This window comes from Dromiciops gliroides, chromosome 4, assembly GCF_019393635.1.
Source record: "Dromiciops gliroides isolate mDroGli1 chromosome 4, mDroGli1.pri, whole genome shotgun sequence".
NCBI classification, from domain to species: Eukaryota; Metazoa; Chordata; class Mammalia; order Microbiotheria; family Microbiotheriidae; genus Dromiciops; species Dromiciops gliroides.
In genome coordinates this window covers 212,102,826-212,124,850 of record NC_057864.1, presented here as the reverse complement: position 1 = coordinate 212,124,850, position 22,025 = coordinate 212,102,826, and the positions used below count along the sequence as shown (strand labels likewise).

The window sequence follows — 22,025 nt, the reverse complement described above, 5'->3', positions numbered from 1 at the left end:
GTTAGCCTTAGCAAAGAGAAGCTCCACCTCATCATGTAAGGTAGGGCTGAAGGAGGCTATAGTGGCAGAAGGCTTTTGAATGATACAAGTTGAGGAACAGAACAGCAAGTTTTTAAAATTGCCTTTAAAAAGACTGACATTGGGGCAGCTAGGTGGCACAGTGGATAAAGCACCAGCCCTGGATTCAGGAGGACTTGAGTTCAAATCCGACCTCAGACACTTGACACTTACTAGCTGTGTGACCCTGGGCAAGTCACTTAACTCCAATTGCCTCACACACACACACACACACACACACACACACACACACACACACACAAAGACTGACATTAAAAATTCTATATTCATAAATCTGGAGTTTCTATAAGGTCAAATGAGTAAGTAATAATCCTTTTGAGAGCATCTCCTTTCATGACTTATTAGGCAATAATTTTTATATCAAAATAAATTTATTGTTCCATTGTTTTGATATCATCTTCATTTCCTGGTGTATCCCTCTATTCCCCACCAAAGAGCCTTACCTTATAACAAAGAAGAAGGAGGAAAAACCTAGTTCAGTAAAACTAGCCAACATATTGAGGAAGTTTGACATTATATGTAGTGTTCCACACTGAAGAAGTAAATAAATGCTTGTTGAGTGATTCACTACTAATTAATTAACTAATGGAAAAGCATTTGAAACTTTAAAATCCATGCAACTGGGCTATCATTCATGAATAGTCTTTCCAGGACTATTGGAGCGAGAGGAGGGAAAAAGGTGAATACAAAAAGTATGAAAAAAAAAATTGACAACTACACAAGATTTACTATTTTACAATCATAAACATGACACTATGTCTTTATTTTAAATTTTTAAAAAATTATATCTAATACACGCAAAATTAATTTTACCTCTTTTAGAAAGACAGTTTAGCACAGATGTAAATTATCAAAAGTGGCCAAGTATGAAAGTACACCAGGTATGTTTGTCCTATCAGAAATACTCATGTACATAAAATTTTGTTTAAATCCTTCAGTAATCTCAAAATTTTTTAAAAGGTGAAATTTAAATACTTATCCTGAGCACTGATTTCTTTGTACTTCCATCCTCAGAACCTGGGACAGTTCCTGGCACATGGCAGATTATTAAGAAGTACTTGACTGATTTGGGGATCTATAAAATCTCAAAAAAGTTTCATATTTATATTTCTTCAGGCGAGTCGATTTATTACTAGAGAAGCAGGATGGTCAAGTGGTTAGAGGATCAGGCTTAGAGTAAGGAAGAACTCGGACCTGGTCCTGCTTTTGAAAATAGTCTTTGCAACTAGGAGTAGGAAACAACCTCCCAATGCCCCAGAAAACTCTCTAAGACTATACAGCTGCCCATCAATCAGATGGCCAGAAGTTTCTCCACTCTGGGATCTCCCCGTACAGATGAAAACGGGAGAGCCCACTCTCCCAAAAAATGTATTGTTAAGTGATATTTGAGATGTAAAACTTGATAAGTTTAAATGATTTAGATAAGTTATGCCCCCCCAAAACGTTAAACTTTTAGAGTTCAATAAAAAGAAAATACTTTCTGTGAATTATTTTTCCTAGACAATCATAACATTTCATTTAAAGCAACAGAACACATAGTAAAAAATAACCCTAAAAAATAAGGTGAATAAGAAGCAGTAATTTATAAATCAAACAGGCCAGTTATCACAGATCTGTGAATCGCTGCTTTGTACTATATTTGTATACCTGCAATTGAACTTTAAAAAAATGTAGAGGCATTTAATATATTCAGAAACAACATGCTCAGCATTAGCAGTGCTGGAAGGAATACTTGATTGGTTCATAATTACTGAGCTCCAAGGGTTCCCAAGGAAGCGCTGGGGGCCCAGTCCAGAGAAAGGCTAGGCTGCATGAAGGCAGATGGCCTTCGAGTCAATGAATCCCAACAGAGCCAAGGCCTCCGAAAAGCTTTGGAAGGGGATTCAGATACACTTGGTATGAGCTGCCCTTTGGATTTTCTCATCCCTTTTGCGATTGAATCTTTTCACATAATTGCTGCTGCTCTTGAGTAATCCATCTCCAGGTCTTAGGCGCCCTTGTAACACCTGCAGCAGAGCTGTGGAGAGCTGCCTTCTCTTGTGGTAGATGTGACCCATTACTATATACCTGCTGCCTGAAAAAAGAACCAGAGTAGAAATGAGTCAGGCCAGATGTCAGCCTAGTGAAAAATGGTGGGAAAGAGAAGGGAATGTTCTAAGAGAAGCTAATAACATGATGATTGATTTGTCCAATCTCAGTGGGATTTTCTAAACTATGAAGACCTCAAAAGGAAAAGACCTGCTTAAAACTCAATTCTGAACCGTCTCAGTAGATTTTCCTCTTACTACCAATGGTGTTTTTTCATTTGCAGATTTACCAGTGATGGAAAGAAAGAAACATCTTTGCAGATGGGCTTTAAATGACACATACTCTCTAGTATATTGCATTTGGTGAAGAAACTGCCCATTTTTCAGTAACTGAAAAGTAGGGGGAGAAAACATGAAATGGTAGATAGCTTGCAGTACTTAGAGATGTGGTTGTTCAAATCCAGCTCCTGCCAACTTGGAAGCTAAGTGATCACTAGCAAGTCACTGAGTCACTCTGTGGCAACCCTCTAAGTTCTATATGTGGGTTTAGGTGAAGGGAGCTCTTACATCAATCATGTGCTCTCAGTGGTCACAACAGAAAGAAGATTCTGAAGTTTCATCCTTTCAGAATATTAAAACCCTGATATGAACTAAAGCCTGGGCAGCTAGGAGGCTCAGTGGCTAGAACACTGGGCCTGGAGTCAGAAAGACTCATCTTCCTGAGTTCAAATCTGGCCTCAGACACTTATTAGCTTTGTGACCTCGGGCAAGTCACTATATACTGTTTGCCTCAGTTTCCTCAAATGAGCTGGAGAAGGAAATGGCAAACCACTCTAGTATCTCTGCCAGGAAAACCCCCTAAAAAGGCCACGAAGTGTTGAACATGACTGAAGTAAGGCACTTATATACACAGGGTCACCTTTAGGGGAGTCTCATTACCAAATTTAAAATCTGCATATGGTTTATTGCAGCTGGAGGAATCCAATACGAGCACGTGAACTCTGAAGAAGAAGCCATCTGGAGTGATATAGAGGCGGTTTGTCTTGTATAGACCATGACTGTTGACCAGCAGAGAAACCAGCCGGATGCCTTCACCAAGCACTTCCACATCATGGACGATTCCATTCACTGCTACTTTCAAGATTTAAAAAAAAAAAAGTTTGAAGGGGGTGGGGAGAAAAAGCACAAAACTGATTTCTCCTTCCAGTCCCAGATTTTACAATGACCTCAACCAGCCCAAGCTTTCTGATAGTTGTCCCCCTTCTCCCCTTGATTCTGCTGGAAGACTGGCCTATCTTGGGCTGTCTTCACTTAAGCATTCACTTTCCCATCCTGGGACGAGTAAGGGACTGAACTTGGAATCAGGAAGACTCAGGTTCTAACACTGGCTGAGTGACCCTGGGCAAGTTACTTAACATCCCTTAGCCTCAGTTCCGTATTCTATAGAAGAGGGAAAATGCTGCTTTGACATTTTGTAAATACCAGTTACTATCATAGCAAGATGATGCTAGGTATGTTAGCCTTCTACTAGCCACCTGAGTAGGGCCCTGTACTGAAATCCTAAATCTTCATAATGCTATAGCCTTAAGGATGAGCAGGATTTGAAGGGGAGTAACCATGTTACCAAATTCACTCATGCAATAGAATTCCTTTTCATCCATATCCCATTTGCACTCAGTCTCACAGGTCTTCTCCATGTGGCCAGTATCTAAAAGGAGAGAAGAGAAGAACTATAAAAACAAAGGTGAGGGGCTGCTAGGTGGCGCAGTGGATAGAGCACCGGCCCTGGAGTCAGGAGTACCTGAGTTCAAATCAGGCATCAGACACTTAACACTTACTAGCTGTGTGACCCTGGGCAAGTCACTTAACCCCAATTGCCTCACTAAAAAACAAAACAAACAAAAAAGAAAAACAAAGGTGGATGAAGTTCTAAGCAGCTGAGTAGTGAAGGAATTCTATGAAGTGCTAGGCCTAGAGTCAGAAAGCCCTGAATTGAGATCCCACCCTAGACACTCCATTTGCTGTGTGACCTGGGGCAAGTCCCTTAACCTCAGTTTTTTCATCTGTCAAATGGGGCTAATAATACCACCTACCTCACAAGGATCTTGTGATGTTGAGATAATACATGTAAAGCACTGTGTGAGACATTATTTTTCATCCTTCTATTTCCTACACTGCCATTGTGTTTGCATTTTATTCTGAAAAGTTGCCATTTGGGTCACAGCTAAATTTAAGAGGATGCCCCCCCAAACAAATTTCCAGCTTCCTATAGAGTTAGCAGCATTTAGATCACCCCAGAGGGATGAGAGCTGGGGATTCACTACAATAGTGAAAAGAAGGGTTTTCAGGCATCTCTAGGCGCACAGATCACCACAAGTTCTGGTAATGCACCTGTGTTTGGAAGAAAAGGTGGAAGACTTTATGTATTGGTTGTCTGACAGTAAATAAGGCTGGGGGAGGGGGGGGGGGAAATTATCCTTATAGCCCAGAGAAGAGCAACAAGGTACAGACAACAACGAGGGACTGGAACTTTGCCACTAACTAGCCATGTGGACTTAAGCTTAACCTAGGAGCTGGATGGGACTTCTGAATCCATCTGGTTCATTCCCCTCATCTTACTGAACAGAAGCTTGGAGATGAAAAGTGACTTGACCAAGGTTACACATCTAGTTGGTGAAAGAACCAGGACTAGAAACCAGGTCTATTGATTTTTTGGTCTAGAGGGTTTCCCGCTAGACCCTACTTTCTGAGCCTCTTTCCCTCTGCAATGTTTGCAGAACCTCATAGGGCTGTGAGAAGGGTTATTAGAAATAGGATCATGATTGTGGAGGCACTTATCAATCTATCAAGCAAGCAACAAGCATTTAGTTATGGTCCATCAAATTGGGGGCACGATGATAGGTCTTGGGAATACAAAGACAGAAGCATAATTAATGACTTCGACCCCCCCCCCCCAGCTAATTACTTTTACTCTTGAGTGACAGAAAAATGAGGTTTGAAGGATTAAAGAATAATGGGAGGGAGCGGCTAGGTGGCGCAGTGGATAAAGCACCAGCCCTGGATTCAGGAGTACCTGAGTTCAAATCTGGCCTTAGAAACATGACACTTAATAGCTGTGTGACCCTGGGCAAGTCACTTAACCCCCATTGCTCCGCAAAAAAAAAAAAAAAAAAGAATAATGGGGAAGTGTCAGTTGGAAAAGGGAAGTCTCAGGGCAGGAGGGCTCTCTTCCAATATTTGAAGGGTTGTTTAGATGGAAGAGGGCTTAGCTTTGTTCTGCTTGGCTCCAGAGAGCAGAACTAGGTGTAGGAGGTACAAAACCACAGAGAAGTGGGTTTAGGCTTGATTTAAGGGAAACAAACATAAAACTTTCTAACAATGAGTTGTCCCAAAGTAGAATAGATAGGGGGCAGCTAGGTGGCACAGTGGATAGTGCACCGGCCCAGGATTCAGGAGGACCTGAGTTCAAATCCAGACTCAGACACTTGACGCTTGATCACTGTGTGATCCAGCAAGTCACTTAACCCCCATTGCCCCAACCAAAAAAAAAAATAAATAAATAAAAAGTAGAATAGTAGAAGTGTACTCCCTATGACTGGAAGTTTCCAAGTAGAGGAGTGACCACTAAGGACAGAGATGTTTTAAAGGGGTTTCTTGTTCAAGTAGGGTTGGTTCCCGTGATCCCAGAAGTCCCTCCCCATCTGAGCCAAGATGAAGCTTCTGTGAGCTCTTCCCCTCCCGCGTTACATGCACTTTGGGATCCTGGGTTCTGCAGGCCAGGTGGAGCTCACCTCTGCCTGGTGGGCGAAGGCGGGGTTGCTGATGACTGAGCCAGGAAGCCTTCGAGCGGTTGCTCAGGAGCTCTCCCTCCTGGTCCGGGCTGGTGCGTCCAGGAGAGTTGAGGCGCCCTTCAAGGGGTCGGCACTGGTCCTCCACCCACGCAGACCCAGCGCCAGAGAGGGGACGCCCCTGAGACCGCGGGACCGAGAGCATGGGCCAAGTCACCCGCCCGGACTGGCGCCGCTTGTTCACACTATTGTCTAGTAGCACGGCAGTCCCACCAAGGAGCCACGGGCTACCCAGTTCCAGGGCTCCGTCCTTGCGAGCCCCAGTGCTGTTCTCCATCCGAGGCCGGGGTCTGGCCTTCCTCCATTTGTTCCTCCAGGCCCCAGGAGCGTGGGCTCCCAGCGTCCCCTGAGCCCAGGTCTTCTCTATTGGGTATGAGAGAGAATCTGTGGAGGAAGAAGCAAGAGACTGTGCTGGAGAAGACAGAATCGAGAACCAAGAGATTGCACTGGAGAAAGGATAACTGAGAACCTAGAAACTGAGGAAACAGAAAACCAAGAAACTGTGGTGTAGGAGAGAGAACCAAGAGACTGCTGGAGAATACCAAAACTGAGGGAGAGTTCTGGATAAGGGAGAGAGATACTGGAGACTGTGTTGGAAAAGAAAGGGCTAAGAAAACAGGGAGGCAATGATGGAGAAGAGAGAACCCAAAACAGAGATTGTGCTGGAGAAGAGATTACCAAGAACCAAGAGTCTGTGATGAAGAAGAGAGACAACTGAGAATGTGCTGGAGAAGAGGTCATTCCTAACCAAGGCTCTACACTGAAGCAGGGAGAGAAAAGAAAATATCTGCAGGTAGAAGGCAGAAAGAGGATCTCTGCAGTGAGAGGAGAAGACAATCATTTCTAGGAAGAAAAAAAAGAACATGGTTTCTGCAGGTGTGTTCTAGAGAAGAAAGAACAGAGATTTTCTGAAGGGAGAGGAAAGAACAGAGAATCTGTCCTGGAGAAGAGTGGGAACAAAACCTCTGTAGTGGAGAAGAGAGAAACCAAAGGTGTGTGCGAAGAAAGAGAACAGAATCTGTGGCCCAAGAAGAAAGAAAACAAAGGGTCTCTTCAGGGAGAGGGGAGCACAGAGAGTATTTACTGGAGAAGAGAGAGAACCGAGAGTCTGTGATGGAGGAGAATCAAGAGTCTTGCTGAACAAGAAAGAGACTCTAGGACAGAGTGTGTCAGAGTGTGAAGGGAGAAGGGAACAACAGAGAATCTGTACTGGAGAAAAGAAAGAACTAGGATCTCAAGGAGAAGAGTGAAGCTGAGAGTTGGTTCTAGAGAAGAGAGAAAAGTGAGACAAGAATCTGAGCTGGGGTGAAGGGGAACAAGAGGATAGAGGGAAAGAACAGAATCTGTACTGGAGAAGAAAAAGAACTGAGAACTGTCCTGGAGGAGAGAGAAAACAGAGAGTCTGCCAGGAGAGGAGAAATTGAAGTGTGCGATGAGGAAAAAAAGAAGCAGAGGATTTCTGCACAGACGGGAGAACAGAGACCATCTACAGAACACATAGTGGGGAGAACAGAGAACTTGCTGAAGAAGAGGAGAGAGGTAGAAAGTGTGCTTAAGAAAAGGGTGACCAGGGCAGCTAGGTGTCTCAGTGGATAGAGTACCGGCCCTGGAGTCAGGAGTACCTGAGTTCAAATCCGGCCTCAGACACTTAACACTTACTAGCTGTGTGACCCTGGGCAAGTCACTTAACCCCAATTGCCTCACTAAAAAGAAAAAAAAAGAAAAGAGTGACCAGAGAGAAGAAAACAGAGGACAGAGAAGAAACAGCTAATCTCTTCAGGAAAAAGGAGAAGAGAGTCTGTGCTGGAGCAGAGAGAACCAAGAGTTTTTGTGGAGAAAAAGGAGAAAACAGAGACTACTGAATAAGAAGAGAATTTAAAGTCTCTAGGAGACAAAGAAGGGAAGAATATGAATCTGTGCACAACCAATCGACAATAAACATTTATAAAGTGCCTACTGTGTGCCAGGCACGGTGTTAAATGCTGGGGATAAAAAAAAAAAAGAGGCCAGTTCCTACCCTCAAGGAGTTTACAATCTCATCTCCCCTCCAGGCATTTTCTCTGGCTTTTCCCCTCTGCTTTGGAATACTCTCCCTCCTCAATTCCAGCTATTGACCTCTCTGGCTTCCTTTAAGTCCCACCCAATGTCCCACCTCCTATAGGAAGTATTCACCAACCCCATTTTTTTTTTATTTGTTTATTCATTCATTCATTTATTGGGGCAATGAGGGTTAAGTGATTTGCCTAGGGTCACACAGCTAGTGTCAAGTGTCTGAGGCCATATTTGAACTCAGGTCCTCCTGAATCCAGGGCCAGTGCTTTATCCACTGCGCCACCCAGCTGTCCCTCCAACCCCTTTTATTTCAAGTGCCTTCACTTTTAATTATTTCCTATTTATCCTAAATATAACTCACTTTGTAGATATTTGTTTGCATGTTGTTTCCCCTATTAGATTGTAAGGTCCTTGAGGGCAGGGACGGTCTTTTGCCTTTTTTTTTTTGTCTCCCTAGCTCTAAGTACAGTGCCTGGAACATAGCAGGTGCTTAATAAATGGAGAGACAGAGACAGACAAACAGACACATACACACACAGAATAGAGAGTCTGTGGAGAGAGGAATTGCTCTAATAGTTGCAGGGAGAAGAGGGAATGGATAATATGGACAGGGAAGGGGGAAAGAGCAGGCTACAGAGAAGAGAGGGGAAAAGACAGGGTATAGAACTCTGTGTATGGAGAAGGAAAAGAACCCAAAATCTGTTCTGGAGACATGAGAACATAGATTCTATCTGGGGAGAAGGCAGAGACCAAAGTGTAAGCTAGAAAGGAAAGAAGTGAAGAGAAGAGAGGGAGCCAAGTGTCTGTGGAGGGAGACAAGAGAATTAAAATTCTATAAAGAAGAGTGACAACTTAGTTTCTGCTGGAGAAAAGACAAAGCCAGGTCTTTGGGGAAGAAAAGAGAGATCCAAGGTTGTAATTGGGGAGAGGAGAGAGAATCAAGAACCTATGCCCACTATGTGACCTTGAGCAAGTCACTTAACCCTCATTGCCTTGCAAAACAAAAACAACTATGCCCAGAGAAAAGGAAGCACTAAATCCACAAGGAGAAAAATAGGGTACATGAGAGGCTGTGAAGGAAGAAATAGGGGCCCAGTCTTCTTATCAGTCAAGAAATAAGGTCACTGAGAACCTTCCACAAACTGACATTACCCTACCCTATGTCATCCCAGTTGCCCAAACCAGACCACTATGTAATCCCAAAACATATTGTTCTATCCCTTCTGTACTTTGCTTATGTGATACCCTGTGAAAAGGCAGCATGGTATAGTGGGTAGAGCAATGGTGTTAGATTCCTCTCTGATGCTCCCTGACTGAATGAGTCACTTAACTTTCCTTGATTCCAGTTTCTTCCTCGGTAAAATGAGCTCTAGCTCTAGACCTATGAACCAATGCTTGGAATCTTCTCCCTTCACCTCTTAATCTGTTCAATAGAATATCCAGATTAAAGGCCAAAGTAAAAGGGACTTTCTCCATGAAACCTTCTCTGATAGACTCTTCCCTCAGGGCCTACAAGTCAGGAATGACATTTTCTCCCTCAGACCTCAAATTACATTTGTTGTTTCTCCTCCATCACCTCACCTTCCCATAGCAGTCCTCCCTCAATTAAATCCAATTCAGTGGACATCACCTTGATGCTACGGTCCTCTTGAACAATGAAGGACAAACAACAACAACAACAACACCTTCCCACGGACTATAAGATTCTCAAGGATAGGGTCTTTTTTTGTCCTCATAGTTCCCATTGCAATTAATAAGTTCAAGTTAATTGATCCAATCTTCTAATGCAGTTATCACATAGAATATTATGTATTCTGGTCTGCCTTGTGTATGCTACATATATCTATCTTTGGTTCTCATTCCTCATTCTTAGAATGCAAGTTTCATGAAGGCAGGGACCCCAACTTTTCTAAAAGTCGGATCTCCCTCAGTGCCTAACATAAGTACTTAGTAAGTGTTTGTTGAAACACTAAATGAAACTTTCCAGCCTCTCTTAACTAGGAGCATTGGGCTATTCCAGATTTCCATCTCTGAGAGTTGCTTTTCTGACCCTTTTGATGAAAAATCTCACTGCTTTGGGCCCCTTCTGTTATACATCTAGAACATCTGCCTCCGTATTGACAGTTTGTCCAGAATGTTCAAAGAAAAAATGCCAAGGGTTGGGGGTGGGGAACAGTCTTCTACTGCTAGAGGGGCAGCAAACTAATTGTTTAAACACTCCTGACAACAGGGATATTTGGTTTTCCCATCCCTGCTAACAAGGTCATCTGGGACTCCACAGTGCCCTGTGCCCTTTGAGCAATACCAAAGGGACCTTTATTGGGATTTTTGCATCTCTCTTATTCAGAAACTATAGACCCAGAAAGGATCTACAAATCTTGTCTTGTCTTTCCTGAGACCCTCCTCTCCCTTTATTTTTTTTCTCTCTCTTTGGTGATTGAGAAAAAGGCCTCTAATGGTGTGTAGTAAACACCAAGAAATTAATGGTATTGGTGAGCAGACAACAGGCCAACTCTGAAGTTGATCAACTTGTCCTCCTTGATTACTCAATCTCATCTTCCCATTTACCTGAGAGACTAAGCTAAAGGCATAATAACTGATTTCTTTCTTTCTAGATATTTCTCTATTTCTTTCTCTTTCCTTTCCTCTTCTCTTTCTCTTTTTCCCTTTAACTATTTTTTGTGCTTGCTTTTGCATTCTTATCCCTTTAGTTTGAAATGTTAGGTGCCATAAAGCCCCTTTGCAACCTTCCCTTTGCAATCTTGATGTCTCTTTAAAATCATCTTTCCCTAGAAATACTTGTTGTAGTTCCTGTTTTCCAAAAGGGTCAATTTTAGCTCACTATGATAAATATTGTGCCAGGCACAGCTGAATAAAGCCTTGGTCTGTATCCAATTCCTTGCTATCAACTATCACCATCTGTTGTCATGAGAAAGATTGATATTTGGGTTAAACGCCACTAAACTCATTTAATTTCCATGTGGAAAAATAATCTAAAGTAAATTGCCCTGTGCAGTTACAGAAGCTATTTTTCCAGGAGACAGCAAATCAAAGGAAACATCCAAAGGAAAACAAAAACACCGTCCCCCCCAGAGACTGCCTCTGTCTGCCTTTATTGCCTGCATCCCATATTTTCATCTCATCCATGAAATGTGATTTTAAGGAGAGATGGACCCATCTCTTTGTGCCTCAGGTCTTCTCTGAGAACCAACGGGAAGAGTGAAGATGTTTCCGGATCTCTCCTGACTCTGCTCCCCTCCCACCCCACTTAACCCCTGCCTTCTGCAGACTTTGAGAGGAATTATTCTCCACTCTCCCTTGGTAGGATGCACCAGCTTCAGCCTGCAGCTGCAGACACCTCTCAGGAGGCTTCCCAGGAGGCTCAGGTATAGCTCTCGTCCTATTCTCAAGGCACACAGACAGCCCCCCCACCAAAGTCAGAGTCTGGGAGCGTAGCCGAGAGAGACGATTCGGGACAGCTCCCGCAGGGCCACCTCGGCCCGCCTGGAATGCCAGTCCTGCGTTTGCATGCTGTGCGCCTAGCCTGTGCAAAGGTCCCGAGAGGCAGGCGCTCGGCCATCCCTTTTGATCCATCAGGCTGCTGGCTCTCTGCTGATGGAGCAGCTACTTAACATGCAGGCTCTCCTCTGGCTCTCCCCACTGCTCTCTCTTCAGGTCATTGTAGTGGCGAGCCTAGAATGAGCATCTCTCTCCTAAGAGGCTGCCAGGGGAAAACACACTCTGCACACAGGCTGGGCTGAATTCTCAGGGGAACACAAGCCTGAAGTGAGCCTGCCCTTCCTTCACCTCCTCCTAACTCCTTGCTTCTCTCGCCCTCTCTCCCAGGGCTCTCTGCATCTCCCCCTTCTTACCTTTGCTCTCTGTCACTGGGGTTTCTGAGGAGGATCCAATGAGCAGACAGAGAAGCCAGAGAACTCTCTCTGATGGCATGGTGAAGACCACTTTGGCTGAATCCAAAGCTGAGCTTTCAGCCTTTGCTTTCCTCCCTCAATTCTCCACCCCCGTTCATGCTAATGAGGGGCAGCCTTTGGGGAAACTGGGAATCACTCACTGAACCGACCACTGGAACTAGAGTAAACTGCAAAGTGACCCCTCTACCTACCCTTTCTCCCCTCCTTAATGGGAATGGGCTCACCTCTTTTCCCCTTTCATTTTCAGTTGGACATAGATCCTACCCATGCTCTGAAGGAATGGGGGGAATCAGCTGGTTCTTTACTCAGACCTGAGGGTCTATTGTCCCTGCTCTATCTGGGGCAATGTGGTCCTTAAACCTCAGTGTCACACATTGCTGCTGCTCTGACATCTCTCCCACTATTAGACAGATACAGTTAGACAAGAAAGGATACATGGAGGCCTGGGCCTTGTCAAGCTTTCTGGCTTCTAGAAATTCAATGGTTTCCAGTCTCTTGGTAGCATAGGAACCCACAGATGTCTCCTGCTAAAAAAAACCCATCTCAGGGGGCGGCTAGGTGGTGCAGTGGATAAAGCATAGGCCCTGGATTCAGGAGTACCTGAGTTCAAATCCGGCCTCAGACACTTGACACTTACTAGCTGTGTGACCCTGGGCAAGTCACTTAACCCCCATTGCCCTGCCAAAAAAAAACCCAAAAAAAACAAAAACCCATCTCTCTCAATAGGGGAAGGTTCCACTAAATTCTATGCTCCTTAGACCTCTTGTGGCCTTTTACCCCCGGGATCAGAGAGATAGAACCCAAAAGGACTGAATCGAAATTCTTATTTTACAGTTGAGAGAATAGGCGCAGAGAGGCTAAATGACATGCTGAGGTAATATGGGAGAAGAGTTCAGTTTTGATGGTCATCTTTTATCAGAAGATTGTAGACATACTAGAGAATGCCCAGATGTCATCACTGGAATGTCGAGAGATACGGAAACCTCATATTGGATCAACGAATGAATGAATGAACAAGAAAACATTTATTAAGCTCTTACTATGTGCAAGCATCCTGCTAAGCACTAGGGATAGAATTACAAAATGAGCTATAAAGTTTAAACTGGCCAACTAGCTATCAGAATGGACACACCTAAGAAGTAACGGGAGATTCAATTCTATAGCAGGAAAGTCAGTTAGGCATGGCTACTACCTGAGCTAGGAGACAGAGATAACTCCAGAGGTCAGGACTATCATTCCAAAAGAACCACCCCCACCACTCCCACCCCCACCCCCAAAGGGAACTTTCCATTGTCAGGTGATAACCCCATCTATCCGCTATAAAACTTTTGCCTTTCTTCTGTTGGATGAGCGAGATGCATCTTAAGATCTTAAGATATCTCCTCCCCTCAAGTATTTGCTTTCCCTCTTGGTCACTTTCTCTAAGTGCCCAAATAAAAGACTATTTTATTCTAATTAGATTGTGTGTGAGAGGTGTAATTCTTTTTTGTTTTGTTTGGTGAGGCAATTGGGGTTAAGTGACTTGCCCAGGGTCACACAGCTAGCAAGTGTTAAGTGTCTGAGGTCGGATTTGAACTCAGGTCCTCCTGAATCCAGGGTCGGTGCTCTATCCACTGAGCCACCTACGTGCCCCAAGAGGTGTAATTCCTTAAAGAGGAATACCTAAGGACCCCCCACACCACTTATTTGCAATGATAGATGGTAAGTGGAACCACAGGGGAGTAGACTGAAACACCTTTTGCAGTAATGATGGCAATATTGATTCGATTATAGTTCTAGAACTGGAAAGTAGAAAGGGTGTGGGAGGCAGGGGAAGAGAGGATTTGACACTCAAATAGTAGCAAGTCAGCTGAGAATAGGGAGTGGGGAAAGGAGAGTTAAAAGTAAAGGGGGGGGGGAGAAGCTAGGTGTCGTAGTGGATAAAGCGTGGGTCCTGGATTCAGGAGAACCTGAGTTCAAATCCAACCTCAGACACTCGACACAACTAGCTGTGTGATCTTGGGCAAGTCACTTAATCCTCATTACCCCCCGCCCCCACACACACACACCAAAAAAAAAGTAAAGTATGGTTGAGACCTAGGTAAAGTAGTGAGCTAGTCAAGGAACCCACCAATCAGTAAAGCACTCCCCCCCTCCCCACCCCACCCCGGGCTGTCTGCCACAGAAGTTCTGGAACTGAAAGGATTAAGTGGTCAGGGCATAGTTTAGAAAAGACTATGGGAAGATAGGAAGGTTATTTTTGTTTGTAAAAATGAATTCTATTGCTATCCTTTGTTTTCACATCACCTACCTTCCCCTGCCCCAACCCTCTTTTTTCCCCCTCTCAGATTTTTCTCATAACAGACTTCTTTAAAAACAAAAGAAAAAAATAGCAAGACAATGAACACATTAAAAAAAAAACCCTTACGTTGCATACAGTGTTTTACATTGGCAGATCCCCACCCCTCTTCAAAAGAGTGCAGGTGGGTGTCTTCTCATATCCTTTGGGGCTTGGACTTTATAATTTTGAAATGTTTCATTTTTATTTTAAGCGTTTTCACATACCAGGAGGGAATAGACTTTTTTTCGGTTCTTCTTAGATGGCAGAACTAGGACGATAATCCTTGGAACACACAAACTATGTGACCATGGATAAATCTCAAAAGCTTTCAGCCTCAGTTATTTCATCTGCAAAATGGGGGTGATAATACTTGTATGACCAGCTTCATAGGGCTTTGTTGATTCAACAAATATTTATTAAGTGCCTTCTTTGTGCAAGGCTTTGGGGGTGGTCGTGTATCTATAAAGATAAAAATAAAACTATCACAGTCCTCAGGGAACTTAAAAAACATTTGTTCACCTGGAAAGTGCTTTAATAAATGTGAGCTTTTGTTACTACAAAGAACAGCGAGGACTATCTTACTTTTCTATGTGTATTTGAAGCAATTAGCATAGCACTCTGCACATAAGAAGCACTCAATAAATGCATCATTCATTCCTTCATTTCATTTAAGTGTTAGCACTTTCCCACTTTTAAATGATGCATTTATTGAGTGCTTCTTATGTGCAGAGTGCTGTGCTAATTGCTTCAAATACACATAGAAAAGTAAGATAGTACCTCCTCTCTAGGAGCTCAAATTCTGATGACTTTTAGAATGAAGAACTCCCCTGGCTGCTTGGTATTCAGGGGCCAGAAGATGCTCTGTCACCCTTGAAGCTCTGAAGTGCCCAGAAAGCACACCCAGCTGGAAGCAGGAAGGACAGCTTTGGAACAACCCATTTAGACTCCATTATGCTCCTCAGTGAATGACCTGGCCCACTAGCCTCTTTATCCAAAGGAAAATGTCCTCTAGAATAGACACGCTGTTCCTGTCTTTGGTTAGCATTTGCCTTGTTTGTAGCTTGATGTTGTTTCTCAGTGTAGGCATTCTCTGCCTAAAGGTGCTGGAGGGACACCATTAGGCTCCCTACTTGCCCTCTTCCATTTCCTCTGGGGCCCTCTTCCTGTCTTATCTTATCCCATCCCCCTGCCCAAGAAAGCAGAATATTCCTTGGGTACTGTACCAAGCACTTGTAACAGGAAAAAATTATTTCCCAGGTTGTGTGTGTGTGTGTGTGTGTGTGTGTGTGTGTGTTCATTCCAGTGGTTTTTGTTTCAGTGATTCCTTCTGTTCTACAGAATCCCTCCTCCCAGAGGCCATGGCAAAGGAGAGATCCCTCACACTTCATCCTATTGAAATGATATTTTTTTTTGTCGAGGCAATGAGGATTAAGTGACTTGCCCAGGGTCACACAGCTAGTAAGTGTCAAGAGTCTGAGGCTGAATTTGAACTCAGGTCCTCCAGAATCCAGGGCCAGTGTTTTATCCACTGTGCCACCTAGCTGCCCCCCTGAAAGGATTTTTAAAAAAATAAAATGAAATAAATGTGTATGCATCTTCTCAGCAATGTACATTCTTATGGTCTCCTGCAGTTTGGGCATGGTAGCTAGGATGAATGGAACTCATTGCTGAATATGCCTGTCTCCTAAAGTTGGAGAATTCCCTTTTATCATATCCACTCTTGAATTGGAGTTGAGATGTCTAGATTCATAAGCATTGATATTGATGAATGTATCTAATGGTTTCTCATATCCAGTGTTCAAACACTCTGCTTTTGGCCACCTTTGTGATTTGTTGCTTAGTATTTTCTCTGGCATTTTCAATAACCATTTGTTTTTCTACTGTAAATGCATTTGGGTCCTGAAAATTTCCAGCTTTGTGACTTGTAAATAGGTAATCAATAAAGACATGGGGCTGGTTGTCTTTTTAAAAAAATAAGTTTTATTCTTTTATTTTTATTTTATTTTATACAATTATTTTTTGTCCTTAGCAAATCAGCTTGTATGAACTTGGCACATTTGGCATATTTGTCCATATCCCCAATTCTGGAAAGTTGTCTGCGTTCCTGAGAAGGCTGAGAGATTGCAGTCATCCCCAGATACAAAGCTATGGAAGTTCAACAGACAAGTGGCATTTTACAAAGCTTATCAGAGGCTGCTTATTGCTTCAGACATTAAAAGGGCCTTTCCCAAACCAAGCAAATAGAGGGAAAAAAAACAAAGTGAAAATGGGAATAAAAGAAACTGCTAGCAAAGGGGAGGGGGGAGGGAGAGAGAAAAAGGACAAGAAAAAATAGTTCTCCATTCAGAGGAAAAATTTAGTTTGAAATGAGTTTACAGAACACATGGGGCTTAGGTTTGGGAATGGTATTTATTTCCTACATAGAAAAGAAATCTGGCCTCAGACACTTGACACTAGCTGTGTGACCCTGGACAAGTCACATAACCCTCGTTGTCCCATGCGAAAGAAAGAAAGAAAGAAAGAAAGAAAGAAAGAAAGAAAGAAAGAAAGAAAGAAAGGGAGGAAGGAAGGAAGGAAGGAAGGAAGGAAGGAAGGAAGGAAGGAAGGAAGGAAGGAAGGAAGAAAGAAAGAAAGAAAGAAAGAAAGAAAGAAAGAAAGAAAGAAAGAAAGAAAGAAAGAAAGAAAGAAAGAAAGATCATTAGCACAAAAACTCAGTTCACATGAACAAGACCCAGTTGATTTATATAAACATAAATAAACAAATATATATAGTCATCACTTCTTAACTGGTTTCACTCTCTTCCCTTCCCCATTTTTTTTTTTTGGTGGGGCAATGGGGGTTAAGTGACTTGCCCAGGGTCACACAGCTGGTAAATGTCAAGTGTCTGAGGCCAGATTTGAACTCAGGTACTCCTGACTCCAAGGCTGGTGCTTTATCCACTGCGCCACCTAGCTGCGCCCCCCCTTCCCCATTTTTACCTCTTGGTGACACTACAAATTCTACCCTCTCCCTTTTTCTCAAGTCCCTTGCCCCTATTCTATCACCAATCTTGACTTTCCAAGCCTCAGCCTTGTATCCACTCCCACCATTCTCTCCCATTTACATTCTGCTGAATAAAGCTGGGGAAAATAACAAAACTGTGCTGACTGGGGCCACTACAAATCTGTTACATAAACTGTCCCTGACTGGTCCCTCCTGGCAACAAAACAATCACTTTATCTATTCCTAATTGATCCATTGTCAATCTCACCAGAGTATATTTTCCAAATCTTTTTATCCACCTCCCCCTACCCTCTCAGCTAATAACCTTCCCTAACTGAATAAATTGAGGTCATTCTTTGAGATCTCCCTCTTCTACCTCCTGCCACCATCTCCTCCTTCACAACAATCTCATGTGGAGGGTTAGCCCTTCTCCTTAGCAAGACTAACCCCTCTATCTGTATATGATCTCATTCTGTCTCATTTATTCCAGATTGACCCAGCTAACATCCTTATTCTCTTACCACACTTCAATCTCTCCGTCTATTTCCCTATTGCCTACAAAGATGCCCATGTCTCTCCCATGTTTAAAAAAATCTTCACATCATGCATCCATCCATCCCTACCAGTTATCATTCCATATCTCTCCTACCTTTTATAACTAAACTCCTTAAGAAGACTGTCTGAAATTGGTATCTTTATTCCCTTTCCTTTCATTATCTTCTTAAATTTCTGCAGTCTGGCTTCTGACCTCATCATTTAACAGAAACTATTTCCTTCGAAGTTACCAGTGATATCTTAATCACTAAATCCAATGGTCTTTTCTCAATCCCCATCTTTTTAAAACTCTCTGAAACCTTTCACATTATAAATCTTGATTTTCTCTTTCTAGGTTTTCATGACACTTCTCTCCCAGTTCTCCTCCTATTTCTCTTACCACTCATTCTCAGTCTCCTTTACAGAATCTTCAGCCAGATCATATCTACTCATTCTAAGTATTCCCTAAGGTTCTGTCCAGGGCCTTTTCTCAGGGGTTGAATAGGTGGCTTAGTGGATAAAGCACTGGCTCTGGATTCAGGAGGACCTGAGTTCAAAGCTGGCCTCAGACACTTGACACTTACTAGCTGTGTGACCCTGGGCAAGTCACTTAACCCTCATTGCCCTGAAAAAAAAAACAAAAACAAAAAAACCAAGACTCTCTTCTCTTTACCCTCTATGCTATTTCACTGGGTGAAATATTTCACTATTTCATTTATCATGTCCCAAGGATTCAATCATCTTTAGCAGAGAATTTTCAGATCTAGTTATTCACCCTTAACATCTCGTCTCAAATCTCCAACTGTTTCATGGACATCTCAAACTGGATGCCCCATAGATATCTTAAATTCAACAGGTCTAAAACTAAACTCATTATCTTTCCCTCCCCCAAACCCTCTTTTCTTCCTAACTTTCCTGTTATTGTCCTGGGCACCACCATCCTCCCCCAGTCACCCAGGCTAACAACCTCTTTGACTCATCCTCTCTCCTTCCTATCTCCAAGCTGTTGCCAAATACTGTAGATTCTCCCTAATATCATCCCTTCTTTAGGTCCTCTTCTTTTCTTGAAAATGTCATTACCCTAGTGAAGGTCCTCATCACCTCAACATTTGGATTATGGTAATGACATTTTGGTTGCTCTCCTTGATTGAAATTTCTCCCCACTTCAGTCCCTTCTCCAATTCAGCTATCCAATTGATCTTCCTAAAGCCTGGGTCTGATCATGTCAGTCCCCTATTCAATATATTCCAGTTGCTTCCTATTACCTCTAGGATCAAATCTTCTGTTTGATATTTGAAGACCTTTACAACCTGGCTCCTTCCTACCTTTCCAGTCTTTCTTTCCTTCTTTCTTTTTTTTGAGAGGCAATGGGGGTTAAGTGACTTGCCCAGGGTCACACAGTTAGTAAGTGTTAAGTGTCTGAGGCTGGCTTTGAACTCATGTCCTCCTGAATCCAGGGCTGGTGCTTAATCCACTGTGCCACCTAGCTGCCCCTCCAGTCTTTTTTCATACTAACAATCCCACCTCACCCCAACATAATCCAGTGACACTGGTCTTCTTGCTGTTCCTCATACAAGACATTCTATCCAGTCATTTTTACTAACAGTCCCTCTCCCTTCTCATCTTCATCTCCTGACCTCCCTAACTTTCTTCAATTCCCAGCTAAAATGCCACTTACTACAGGAACCCTTTCCTGATCCCTCTGTCGATTATTTCCTATTTATTCTGTATAGGTTTTGTTTGCGCATTGTTTCCCCCATTAAACTCTGAGCTACTTGAGAGTTGGGGGGGGCGGGGCATGGGGTTTGTTTGTTTGTTTTTTGTCCTCTTGGGGCGATCCCAAGTGTTTAATGTAGACTCTGGCACAGAGTAGGCACTTAATAAATCCTAGTTGACTGACAGTCTCCAGTGCTTACCTAGTGCAGTAGCAGGCATGCAGTAAGCACTTAATAAATGCTAGCTGACAGTAGCCTATATTGTTGTCTGTCTGGTTACTGAAATTTGCAAATCAACCCCAAGCACTAGGAGGGCCTTAATACTTAATACTAATACTAATATAAACCCAAAGACTCCAGCTTCTGGGATAGGAACTCAGTATTTGACAAAAACTGCTGGGAAAACTGGAAGATAGTATGGCAGAAATTAGGCATAGACCAACATCTTACACCTTATACTAAAATAAGGTCAAAATGGATACATGATTTAGACATAAGAGGTAATACCATAGGTAAATTAGGAGAGAAAGGAATAGTGTACCTATCAGATCTTTGGAAAGGAGAACAGTTTTTGACCAAACAAGAGATAGAGTATATTATAAAATGCAAAATGGATGATTTTGATTATATTAAATTAAAAAAATTTTGTACAAACAGAAGCAATGCATCCAAAATTGGAAGGGAGGCAGAAAACTGGGAAACAATTTTTGAGGCCAGTGCTTCTGATAAAGGCCTCATCTCTAAAATATATAGGGAATTAAATCAAATTTATAAGAATCCAAGTCATTCCCCAATTGAGAAATGGTCAAAGGATATGAACAGGCAGTTTTCTGATGAAGAAACCAAAGCTATCTATTCCCATATGAAAAAATGCTCTAAATCTCTAATGATTAGAGAGATGCAAATTAAAACAACTCTGAGGTACCACCTGATACCTATCAGATTGGCTAAAATGACAAAAAAGGAAGATAATAAATGTTGGAGAGGCTGTGGGAAAATTGGAACACTAATGCATTGTTGGTGGAGCTGTGAGCTGATCCAACCATTCTGGAGAGCAATTTGGAATTATGCCCAAAGGGCGATAAAGCTGTGCATACCCTTTGACCCAGCAATTCCACTTTTAGGTCTTTTGCCCAAAGAAATCATGGAAGGGGGAAAGGGACCCACATGTACAAAAATATTTATAGCTGCTCTTTACGTGGTAGCAAGGAATTGGAAGTTGAGGGGGTGCCCATCAATTGGGGAATGGCTGGACAAGTTGTGGTTTATGAATACAATGGAATATTATTGTGCTGTAAGAAATGATGAGCAGGAAGAGTTCAGAGAAACCTGGAGGGTCTTGCATGAGCTGATGATGAGTGAGATGAGCAGAACCAGAAGAACATTGTACACAGTATCATCATATTGAGTGTTGACCTACTGTGATGGACTATATTCTTCTCACCAATGCAATGGTACAGAAGAGTTCCAGGGAACTCATGATAGAAGAGGATCTCCAAATCCAAGAAAAAAAAAGAAAGAAAGAACTGTGGAGTATAGATGCTGATTGAACCATATTATTTCTTTTGTTTTGAGTGCTGTTGTGTTTTTTTTCTATTTTGAGGTTTTGCATCACTGCTCTGATTTTTTCTCTTGTAACAGGATTAATGCAGAAATAGGATTAATGTTATTATGTGTATATATGTGTGTGTGTATATATCTATATCTATATGTATATGTATAGAGATATATAGATATAACCTATATCAGATTACCTGCTGTCTAGGGGAGGGGGGAGAGAGGGGAGGGAGGGAGAAAAATCTGAAATTGTAAAGCTTGTATAAACAAAAGTTGAGAACTATCTTTACATGTAACGGAAAAAATAAAATACCTTATACATTAAAAAAAATACTAATACTAATACTAGTAGGTGATTGTTGATTGGTTTATTTGATAGTCCAAACCAATATACCTTCAAAACTGTGAGCACTTTGCTGTTGATCCCAGTTAAGAGGAGGCAGAAACTTTTTTTGTCCTGCCAAAGAGAAATCTTTACTAGCTGCATTTTTGTTTTTACAGTGGCATGACTCTCCTAAAAACAGTTTAATATTGAAAGAAAGCCTCTGAACACCCTAATCCCATCCTGTGGAACCTCCCTGGAGGAGAAATTGGAAAAGTCAATTATCAGAAAGTTGGGAAGGTGTGTCTAATTAAACAACTAAGATTGAAAGTTCACGGAGAAGATTAGGGTCACCTTAAAATAACCAGTTCCAAATTCCATCTTTAAAAAATGCATTATGCAAATCTCAGTTTTCTGAATCTTGGCCTTAAATACCTCTTTTTTTAGAGTCAGAAGTTGGGTTTTGCTTTCTATACGGCTAACTGTATGAAGCAATGCAAAAGCAAACTGCATAATTAAAGGCTTCATAAATTTGGATTTACGATGTCTCTGAGGCTCTACTAGAATGGCAAAAGACATTTTAAGAACTCCTAAACTAAATGATATTTTAATAGACTAAATAACATTTTAAGAACCCAGGCCACAAAATAAGCGGGA

General features: G+C 42.3%; 1 protein-coding gene across 1 annotated transcript; it reads right to left on the bottom strand.

Annotated features, from left to right (window-relative positions):
• Positions 1 to 592: 592 nt before the first annotated feature.
• C4H17orf58 (chromosome 4 C17orf58 homolog) lies at positions 593 to 12,459 on the bottom strand. The gene is made up of 5 exons (XM_043964681.1): positions 11,878 to 12,459; positions 5,897 to 6,337; positions 3,730 to 3,813; positions 3,045 to 3,236; positions 593 to 2,152 (listed from the first exon to the last, which is right to left on the bottom strand). The coding sequence occupies exons 1-5, from the start codon at positions 11,954 to 11,956 to the stop codon at positions 1,962 to 1,964; spliced, it is 987 nt and encodes a 328-aa protein (XP_043820616.1). The 5' UTR covers positions 11,957 to 12,459; the 3' UTR covers positions 593 to 1,961.
• Between the last annotated feature and the right edge of the window lie 9,566 nt (positions 12,460 to 22,025).